The sequence below is a fragment of the Myripristis murdjan genome, chromosome 9 (assembly GCF_902150065.1).
Source record: "Myripristis murdjan chromosome 9, fMyrMur1.1, whole genome shotgun sequence".
Lineage (NCBI taxonomy): Eukaryota > Metazoa > Chordata > Actinopteri > Holocentriformes > Holocentridae > Myripristis > Myripristis murdjan.
This window is the reverse complement of record NC_043988.1, coordinates 18,839,629-18,850,726: the sequence shown is the minus strand read 5'-3', so window position 1 is coordinate 18,850,726 and position 11,098 is coordinate 18,839,629. Positions and strand designations below refer to the sequence as shown.

General features: G+C 39.9%; 3 protein-coding genes across 4 annotated transcripts in view; 1 reads left to right on the top strand and 2 right to left on the bottom strand.

Moving 5' to 3' along the window:
* Positions 1-133: 133 nt before the first annotated feature.
* Positions 134-1,124, bottom strand: LOC115364728 (hydroxycarboxylic acid receptor 3-like). Its single transcript, XM_030059292.1, has one exon. It carries the CDS (start codon positions 1,115-1,117, stop codon positions 134-136), a length of 984 nt encoding a protein of 327 aa, XP_029915152.1. The 5' UTR covers positions 1,118-1,124.
* Positions 1,125-3,701: 2,577 nt separating this feature from the next.
* LOC115364785 (hydroxycarboxylic acid receptor 2-like) lies at positions 3,702-4,673 on the bottom strand. The gene has a single exon (XM_030059374.1). The coding sequence runs from the start codon at positions 4,671-4,673 to the stop codon at positions 3,702-3,704; it is 972 nt and encodes a 323-aa protein (XP_029915234.1).
* A 5,097-nt stretch (positions 4,674-9,770) lies between these two features.
* hip1rb (huntingtin interacting protein 1 related b) overlaps positions 9,771-11,098 on the top strand; it is a 28,752-nt gene continuing 27,424 nt past the window's right edge. The window contains exon 1 of one of the 2 annotated variants that reach the window (XM_030059371.1): positions 9,771-10,382. In XM_030059371.1, the coding sequence (XP_029915231.1) occupies positions 10,290-10,382 (93 nt within the window). In that variant the 5' untranslated portion in view covers positions 9,771-10,289. The remainder of the gene's footprint in view (positions 10,383-11,098) is intronic. The other variant, XM_030059370.1, reaches the window with a different exon arrangement.

Below are 11,098 nucleotides of genomic sequence, written 5' to 3'. Positions count from 1 at the left end.
ATGAGGTAATCCGTGTTGATGTGATAAAAACAAGTTTAAGTTTAAATACAAACATAAGTACAGTTTCACTATAGTTCATGAGCTGAAAACGATGTCCAGATTAAGTTTTGGTCCTCTCTCTTGGTGACTGTTTTCACTGCCTGTGTCTGGAGCTGCCTCCTGAGTGGGACACTGAGGAGCGGTATATCTGCTGACCACCTTGTTTCATGAATGTGAAGTCAAGCTTCAGCACCTTCTTGCAGATCTTTTTGAATGAAGGGCTGAAGAAGCAGTAGACTACAGGATCCAGCATGCTGTTGAGGTAGGTCAGGCTGATGGTGATGTAGAAGGTGGTGTCCAAGGCCTTTTGGATATTGCAGTCCCTTTCACTGGTGATTGAAACTTCCCCTTTGTTCCTCAGCCATATAAGCACCCATGTGAAATTGCTAGGGAGGAAGCAGATTATGAAAATAACTGTAACCAAACGGAGACACTTCTGAACTCTGCAGATCCTGACCTCCTTGACCAGCCCTCTGACCTGCAGCTGGTTTGAAATTTGCTTGGTACAGAAAAGTATTATCCCAAGAGACAGGAGGAACTCCAGGAAAAAAACAGTGCTGTGCAGCCTGTCCTTGTGGGTGAAACTTTCACATTTGATGGAGTTGCCAGCTTTGAAGTGGTGGGATTTGGTCAGCAGGTGCACGTTCAAAGAGATAGTCAGCACCCAGAGTCCAGCAGCACAGCACACCGCTTGTAAAGGGCTCATGGAGTTGATGGGATGGTGGGGGTGCACCACACGCATGTACCTGTCCACAGCGATGGCCATCAAGAAGAAAACGCTCCCCCCACGATTCATAGCCAGAGTGAAGAGTGAGATGTTGCAAAAAGCATCACCAAAGCCCCAGTTGATGCCAGAGAAATAGTAGCTGGCGCGGAAAGGCAGAGCCAAGTTGAGCAGGAAATCAGCCAGAGCCAGGTTGAAGAGGAAGACCGTGCTGCTCTTCCACGGCTTCAGGTGGAAGCAGAAGATCCAGAGAGCCAAACCATTCCCGAGGACACCCAGAACAAACTCTGTCAGCAGCAGAGGAGGCAGGAGCAGGGAGAGCAGGTCCCCATCAACAACACAGGCGCCTACCATCGTTACAGATGAGCTTCTTCCTCCTTCCTGTTGAAAGTCACTGCATCACACGGAGATCTGTCATTTTGAGCAGCAACAAAAGCTGGAGGGCCCTGAGCTTTGTTAATCATCACCAGAGGATCCAACTAAGTCCTGCCAGGTGAAATAATACTGTGGTGTTCGTCTGTTCTTTCACAGGGAAGGTGGCACTGAAAGTTGCTGAAGACCTATTAATGGATGGCGGCATGAAGTTTGTGTCACAGTGTCATGCTCAATTTAACTCTGTGTACAGAGCAAATGAATAGTGCATGCCAGGGGGGTGTGGTTCACATGGTGATGTGGGCAGATAACAAAGGTGGGACAGAAAACATGTCAAAATAATGACTTTTTAGTAACATGCCAGAAACTTCCTCATACAGTGTAGAGATGAACCGGTACATCTACAAACAATCACTATTGGTAGAGAATAGCCTAATTAAATAAATACAAGTAAGCTAGACCTGAAAAGCTTCGGTAACACTTCATAAAAAAACATTATTAACGAATGGTAAATTGATAGTTAATTATTTTTTAGTGAATTATTTTAAAATTAAGCAATGAAATGATAATTAGTAATGTGCACTTATTACACAATAGACTGTGTTAACAGTTTATTGTTGCACACATAAGATTTTATAAGTTTTATTAAGTCATTTGTTAATGATTATGTACGTAAACATCATTTCATTCTTTGTTAATTGCGAAACAACTATTTACTAAAGTTTAACTGACTATGTATTCACCATTTATTAATAATGGTTATTATAAAGTGTTAACAAAGCGTAACCTGTTTTGCACCTGCATTTGTTGTATGAATCTTACATTTTTATTCTTGTTGTATATTGATTCAATATCGGCTGTTACAGATATGGAAAAAAAATCCCTATGAAAATGTGGCTCAGTGAAGAGAGCAGCTTTAAACTTTGGCACAAGTTGCCGGTACTGTTTAACACATTTATTTCCATTGTTGCTGTATAATCACTGATCATCCTAGCATTAATATGAATCTGCTGTTTACTTCAGCACTCAATTTGAGTTTAAAATTAGGGGAGACTGGGGACAGTTGCAACACTTTTTACATTACCCTCAGTTACTCAGAGACTATTTGGACTAGGCACACCAAATTTTTACATATTAAACCTACATCTGTCTGCTATATACCCATACCATTTAAAGATGGCTACATATAACATATCAATCACAGTATTTATTTGAATAAAGGAATTCAAACGTTGCAACTGACCCCAAACCTGGGGACAGTTGCAACACGGATCAGGGACGGTTGCAACATATTAAAAAATCATTAAATTTCACCAATTATCTTCTGATTTTTGTCTGAATAAGCACAGTATACAGTATTAAAGTATTTACTAAGTTTTGTTTTGTGTAAAACATAGGCCTACCCTGAGTTAATGTGTAGATGTTACTGAAGCAATGTGTAGATGTTACTGAAGCTATAGAAACTCAATATGACTGTTTTCACAGGAAAATTTATTTAGTTTGTCCCATAGCACAGCACATACAACAATATACAACAATAACTAATTGCTCATTTTTGCTCAACAAGTTATTTGGGGAATTATTTTGTTTATCATTAGCATTAGTTTCTCATTATGATTGCCTGTTCTGTTCATCATGAGCAATGAAATATATTAATTGTGCCTATTTTGAGCTAAAAATCTTCAAAAATACTGTTGTGTGGTCTGTTTTGATATTAGCATAGGGACAGTTGCAACTGTTGCAACCGTCCCTGTGGTATCAGTCATGACAAAACACCATGTGCTAACTAGCCACAGTGACATTAACACATGTAAACGGTGTCACTGAATAGTCAACAAAACAGTGATTCAAGCTAGGTTGGATTAATTCATACAAAAGACCAGGACAGTATGACAAAAATACAGCTCATGAAAAAATCTACTTTCATACCTCCAAAACAGTTTTGCCTTGATAAAAGCTGGACCAGATGATCAATATGGCCACTCTCTTGTTTGTGGGTAGAGGGTCTAACTGAGCATGTGCAGTGTGAGTGTCATCACTCTAGCATGTTTCTGATTGGAGAAATAAGGCTTGTTGCAACCGTCCCTTGTTGCAACTGTCCCCAGTCTCCCCTAATTTAATTTTTTTGGTCAGTTCAGTTTACTATTATGAGCAGCATACATGCAGTCGATATATGATATTATTTGAAATATAGCAAATAATAGAACACATGCCGTGTCTCCATGATGTGGATACAAAGCTTTATTCCTTAAGCCATCATCAGACATGAGAGCAATGCATTTACTGAAATGCAGTTTGGTACAGTTTATCAGGAAAACAGTTGGAGAAGATATTAGCATTTTAACCAAGTGATTACACATTATTATAGCTGTAAAAACAGTATAGGTTTTGCAAAAGAAATTGACATTAATAAAGAACAGTCATTATATATTGGGTAGTTAGGGAGAAAAAATACTATTGGCTGTAACCATAAAAAAAAAAAAAAAAAAAAAAAAAAAAACTAATATACATTTTAATATGAGAATCTTAGCTATGAGGCTTGGTCTTGTGTGTCGATGTGGTACCCTCACATCTGGCTGATGGCCTGGGAGCCCGTTTCTCGAATTTTCCTGTCACTGCTCTCCACGGTGACCTTGGCCTGGTGAAGAGCTCTCCGGCAGATGTTCTTGAAGGCCGGGCTGGAGAAGTAGTAGACCAGAGGATCCAGCATGCTGTTGAGGTAGGTGAGGATGATGGTGATGTAAAAGGCTGTTTGCAGGTCCTCCAGGTTGGCACAAAACTCAGATAAAGGAATGTTTTTTGGCAACTCTTGGGTCTTGAACCAGATCCATAGCTGTATGATATTGCTCGGGAGGAAGCAAATGATGAAGAGCATCACCACTATTGTGATGAAGCACAGAGCCCTCTTGGTCTGTGGATGCTGGGCCAGCGGCCTCCCTCTCAAATGCCCAATAATCTGGAAGGTGCAGTAGAGAATCACAGCCAGAGGCATGTAGAAGGAAAAAATAAATACAGTTTTATGCCAAGTCAGTCGAACACTGGGCTCAGTCTGAACTATGAAACTTTCACAGTAGGTTGTGTTCTTCCATGGTATAGTGAGGGTGTGAGCCGTCAGCGAAATTGTGAATAGCCACAGCACGGCTGCACCACACGCTGCTTTGGTGACACTCACATAGTTAACAGGATGATGTGGGTGCACCACACGCATGTACCTGTCCACAGCTATAACCATGAGGAAAATAGTACTTCCACTGCGGTTCAGTGCCAACATGAAGAGACAAATGTTGCAGAACGCATTTCCAAAGCCCCAGCTGGCACCTGAGAAGTAGTAGGCGGCACGGAAAGGCAGAGCAAAGTTGAGCATGAAGTCAGTCAGTGCCAGGTTGAAGAGGAAAACCGTGCTGCTCTTCCAGGGCTTCAGGTGGAAGCAGAAGATCCAGAGAGCCAAACCATTCCCGAGGACACCCAGAACAAACTCTATCAGCAGCAGAGGAGGCAGCACGCTGATCAGCAGAGTTGCATTGAAATTGCACTGCATTTTGAGTCACGTCCTGCTTTGTTAGTTGGAAGGCGAAGGAACTGTCTATCGATGAAGACTGTGCATGCTTTTATGAAAAAACAAACAAAAAAAAAAAAACGTCTTGCTGAGCACAATAAAGTGTTTGTGGTTTTGACACCTCACAAACTCAGGCACTTTTCACACACTGAGCTCTAAACCAATGAACCACTTGATAACAGGAGATATATGCGGCAGTATATGCATTTCACCATCAGCTGAATAACATCACACATGAAGACCTATTTAGGGTTTTATACTTACTGGGAACAACAACACTGTTGAGTGCTATGCTGTTTACCACGTCAGGTGATTCTGGTATTCAAATGATGAAAATACATGTTAATCACAAACTGACATTAGGCAGATGTACTGTTTTTCAAACGGATAAGGCTTTGTTGCCTGTTGATCACAGTTTTGTTTTGTTTTTTTGTTTTTTTTTTTTTGGTTGTTATTGTTTTATTTGTACGTAGACTTTATTTCTTACTCTGCCTTGATTCTGTTTTTATTTTGTTTTAACATGTTCAATAAAATTGATTGACTGATTGACTGATTGATTGAATCAAAACAGTTATGTGACTTTTCTCTGCTTCTATTAAAGACTTTACTACAAAACACTTTTCAAAGTGTAACAAAGTGCTTAAACAAAATAAAATAGATAACATAACAAGACACAAACATACACAAGTGATAAAAATAATAAAATATATACTATAAATAGTGATTGGTGATTAACTGATGTATGACCTGTAAACTGACTATTTATGCTGGGCATTATATTCTTACTGTGGACTAACATGCAGCATAAACTGGCACTTCTGCAACAAGAAATTAGTTTTGCAAAAGGAAATTTCATAAATAGCACTTTTTTACGATCATGTGCGAATGTGTTTGTAGGCGAGAATGTGCACGTTCATGCACGCTGTTTCATCTGCCCCGATCCTGTTATTGAGATTATTTGTTTCCCCAACATGCCGCGGATGTATGTTGACACTGTGTGTGAAAGTGCATACATTGCTGCACACGTGCACATGTACATGTACACACGTCTGCCGGCTCCAGCAAATGTTTTGTACATATAGTAGACAGATACATGTATACAATCGTATTTTGAGTGTGGGTGTGTGAGTAAATGTGAGTTAGTGTGGTGAGCCAGCTGTACTGTGATATCTTGGTTGCCCAATAACAGGAAACATACAAGAAAACCAGAACCTAATTTTGAAGCGTAAACTCCTCACAACTTCTATTTGGGGGGGTTACAGAATTAACGCCCTTATTTATTTCAGTGGAAGTTACTGTTTGCATCATGATCAAGATGAACTAGTTTCTTGAGAAGACCTTGGCTGAAGGTCAAACACCATATTTAGCTGGTATTTGTGGTTAATTGATTTCACTGACACACCAAAATCTCAAGCCCAATCAGCACAGAACTGATGTGACACCAATTCAACACAGTACTGAATCATACAGAGAGATTTAGTGATGCATACAATACAATACATACTCAGACAAGGTCATGCAAACTACAGGAGAGCCAGACTTTACAAAAGATAAATGAGCATGAGCTGCACAAATGAGGAATGAATCAAAGTTACACACCTTTTGTTTGATGGAGCATGAATATTTTACTAAAAATCATGTCCAGTCTGATCTAGATGAATATTTCATGCCATCCCCGATTTACTAACAGTTTGCAGTAAAAACTGTAATTTATCAACAGTGCACAAGTTGATTTTGTGAGAGCAGGTGAAGGCACAAACATTTAGTGCCTTAGAACTGATGAATATGTATTTTAAGGTGCATCAGCCAGAGAGATCGAAAATGGATACAGTTTATTTAGAACCCAAATGGTGCACGCAAGAGACAGACCCAGTGAAAGTATGTTTTATTTTTGTAGATGCAAACATGAAAATTATTTTTTTTAATTTACCGACAGGCTACTCAGGCTTATGTTTGTGAAGTCGATTCAAGTTAAACGACTTACAACATTAATCAGAGATGGAGATCACTTCACAGTATTTTCCGATTCAACTGAATTTGATGTCATTTCATGAGAAGACCAAGCATGCACTTTTTCCTCCTTTCTGTTGACATCTCACCCAACACTGGCCACATCAGAGCAAATGTGGAGAGCAGGTTAGAAACTGTGGTTTCACTGCCTCAACTGCATATAAGTGTGTGTGTGTGTGTGTGTGTGTAGATAGAGATAGAGATAGAGATAGAGATAGAGATATAGATACCTACATGGATGGATCTTCATGAAAGTGAAAACGATGTCCATTTTGTTTTATGCTGCCACAGTGGGACATTTTGTAAGATAATTAGAGGGATGCTTTTATAAAGCATATTTTATGTTGGTAAACTGAACATCAGACATTTGGATTAACTAACAATTTGCTTATAAACAGGAAAGGGGAATTGTATAAACAAAAAGAGTTATGTTTGGTGTTTACTTGTATGAATGAATGAATATTATTTTATGTAGCCTATTTGTGTATACATATATTACTACATTTAGATATTTCAACGTATGCATACATCAAGTATGAATGCCTGAGCTATGTTTGTGCATACCCTTTCTTTCCTTCCATCTGCATTATATGGACTATGTTTTAGGACCAGTGTATTTTTCAAGAGTGCAACTGGAATTTTTCCCATTGTCCATCAGGCAGGATGGATTGCCAGAGTGGCACTGGGCAAAAATAAAGGATTAATGTGTTCATTAATGTACGCATGGATTACAAAATGGTAAGCGAGATGATGAGGAAGTTCAAGCATGTGTTGCCAAGCGTAATGTTAAGCTCTGCTGCTGTCTGGTGAGTAACTTTTGAAAGTGCTGCGTTGCTGCACTTTGGACTCTGTATAATCATCAGTGCAAAGCGTGTTCCCCTCAGTGGCAGTTTTAAATGGCCAATTTTTTAAAATTAAATGGGAAATTTGAGGTAATGTTAACTGTCATGGGATTTTTTTTTTTAATTGTTGGGGGATTTTTAGAAGAGAGAAAGAAAGTGTGAATATTCAGAATGGTGTCTGATGTTGTATAAAACTGTTAAGTGATACGGTTGCAGCATTTTTCAAATTTAACAATTTGACTCTACTCCAGTTCAAACAGCTGATATTCATACAAGCCAATATTCATATGCTTGTGAATTAGAGGGTGAGAGCAAAGAGAAAGGCTGTGAGATTGTTGGAATGACCATCTGCTTCCCCCAAAGCACTCGAGGAGCTGCTTGCCTTTTCATTCTCAACATGAACTGTGAAGAATTTTCCATCTCTGCCGTTTGCTCTCACCACATGGATCTGGGAGCACGGCACAAAACTGTTCTCACGTCACATATTTGTCATTGCATCTGTTCTGTCTTTTCCCTTTGAGAGAGTGACGTGTCTTAAGTGTCATTCTGACATGTATCCATGGATGTGAACTGGACCGATTCACAGATTTCATAAGAATGTGTGTGGTCAGTGTTCAACAGGGCAGGCATTGTGCAGGAATGTGAGCGAGCCAGTTTGGCGTACAGGGCAAACACATCCCTTTGTTCAGTTCTCCTGTTGTCCCATCAACCCTTGTGTTTCCTTCACCTGCATACCTGGGAACAAAACACAACGTGATTACACTCCACCCGACGCTGCGAACATGAAATTCCAGTCTTACAACCTCGCAGCCGCATGAGTTGCACACTGAGCCTAAAATGGAAATGACAAAAAAAACTAAAGTATGATTGGTTTGATTTGGATGTAACACTGATCAGCTGCTATAAGTAAAGGCCTCGGCCAAAGTGAAGAGGAAACACAGAGACGCTATAAATTAGGAAGCGTCACTGATGCCTAAGTGAATCCTGACAAAATTCAGCTCAGTCTATCATCTTAAAACAATCATTGAAGTACAAAGCCTGTATAGAAAAAAAGCAATTAGCTATATTGTTCAGTTTGTGTCTGTCTGCAAGTTGACATGACTATGCAGAAAGATCTGAGACTGCAAGTCTTGTGACATGTTAGAAATGGGGGGAAAAAGCATCCTCATCTGGTTCTTCTACATACCAGAGGTAACACTATGTCTCAACCAAGTTCAGCGAGGAATGAGATACAATACTCTGCAGCAGATAACGAAGACCTACCCTGAGCATTTGAGTAAAATATCTTTTTTAAACATGCCTATGACCTATGTGCACCTTAACCTTTTTCCTGAAGTATAACGATGAGGTGGATCCATGTAAAAGCCATTATGCCTATTAATTTCCCTTTAATAGTCCACACCAATCAGCCACAAAGGAGATAAAGAAAAGCAGACAAATTGGAGAATGATCCCTAAGCTCTGAGACAGCTGAGATATGGATTGTACGAAGGGAGCTGCAAATAATATTTTGTACATTTTCCACATTTATTCAATGTATGTACACCATACTAAAGCACCAATGCACAAACTCTTTCCAAATACATTTCATTCTCTGTCAGTGAGGCTGAAGACAGCTTTGCCTCAGCAATCCAGTGTGTAAAATGACATGCACCGAGTTAGTGAGCAATTTTCAGAGGATACTATGGCATTTTTGTCCTTCAGTTTCCTTAAAACAGCCTGTCTGCATTTTCAGCATTCCTCATGGAAACCTATAGAGGTACAACTAGCTGCAAGCTGGCAATGTCCCACTGCCTCTCTTTATCACCTTTCAAAGCTAGAATGGAGTTTAAAATAATAATAATAATAATAATAATAATAATAATAATAATAATAATAATAAGTTGTTTTTATTAAATAGTAAAATGCTTTGAGAGCCCATAGGGTTTTATTGTACCTTGTGTCAGTCAATTGACAATGCACTATTATTATCCATATGTGGGCTCGGCACGTCCTGATATTAATCTGCGCCTTCCTGATTTCATCTCGGCACTGCATGACTCTTAAAAATGAGACGTGGTGTCTGGATTACAAATGAAACACACACACACACACACACACACACACACACACACACACACACACACACACACACACACACACACACATTAAAAAAGAAAAAAAAAACCCTGGAATAATCCTCACGGGGTTTAATTTCACTGAAATTGCGACGTCGCAGTGAAGTGGCTGTCAAGTGTGGAGAGAGGCGGCGGAGGGGTACAGCAGAGAGAGAGAAAAGAGATATGGCACAACGGGGCAAAATATAGAGCTGTGGATGCTAAAAAACACACAATATGCGCTTTGAAATCCATGCGAATGACAGGAAATGAAGTTTGGAGGCTGAGGAGGTGAGGCAGCAGACGGCAGGACAGCAGAGGAGACATTTCCTCCACCTTGGGGGAGGATCCCTCCACGTAACGCCGACACGCTGCGCTCCGCTCGCATTTCGCTTTTCCTCCTTCAGCCGTGATGCATCATCTGTAATGAAGCCAGCCTGCGCTCGGAAATGTCACTGGCAAACACAGCAAACCCGGAGTCGCTCGGCAGCGTCTTGCTCCTGCTAGAAAGAGAAAACCTTTGATACATTTACACATTTTATATTGTAGCCGGATACGTCTGGATTTTTTTTTTTTTTTTTTTTTTGAGGGGAGCAACCTTATCGCGTCGCCTATTTTTTTTTTATTTTTTTTTTTAATCAAAGTAGAAACATGAATTCCATAAGACAGGTGCCTTCCAGGGTGAAAACCAGAAGAATCGAGACCAATTTAGGAGCGGAGAGGGAGCATTTTGACAAGCAGCAGGTAAACCGAAACGGGATGGGGGGGCTCATTCTCACGATAGGTGATGGTGCTGCTGGTGGTTTTTGCAGTGGCGATACAAAGAAACTATTAAACAGCCGCTGGCGAGGACCTGCCGCTTCATTCAGGCCTGCCGTGGCTTTACTGAAGAGCTCAGTGTGTGTAGTTATTGTGTCCGTGTTGCCCTCATTGGCCACGTTTATTTAATTTACTAATTAACCGGGGGATTCCACTCAGAGCAATAAGATTATCCTACAAGCCTAAAACAGTTAGGCCTAAATGTCACATTATATTTTGTTTCTAATTAATAAAAACAAGTCAGTTGCAGCAAATTAAGATATTAAGTTAGAAGAGCATTTGAGATATGTGTACCGAACTAGCTGAGGAGAAGGAGTTGTTTGAGAATATCCTGCAGGCCTTTTCTTTAGGTCAACATGCTGTTCACACTTTGCACACTTGTAGGACTCTAATGACTATACCTAAATAACTCACAGCTTATGTTCAATATATTGAAATATCATTCTTAGTCAAGACTGGGTTGGGTTCTAGTATCAGTCATTTCCAGCATGGTGAAGCTGATGTGCATCAGAGATTTCTAATTTTGTAAAATTTGTCACTTCTTCTTAGTTCTTAGTCCGTGAGTTCATTTTTTGGTTTTTATTTTGCCGAAGTTGATGAATACACCACTTTTCCTGGGATTAATTCATCACGAATGAGAG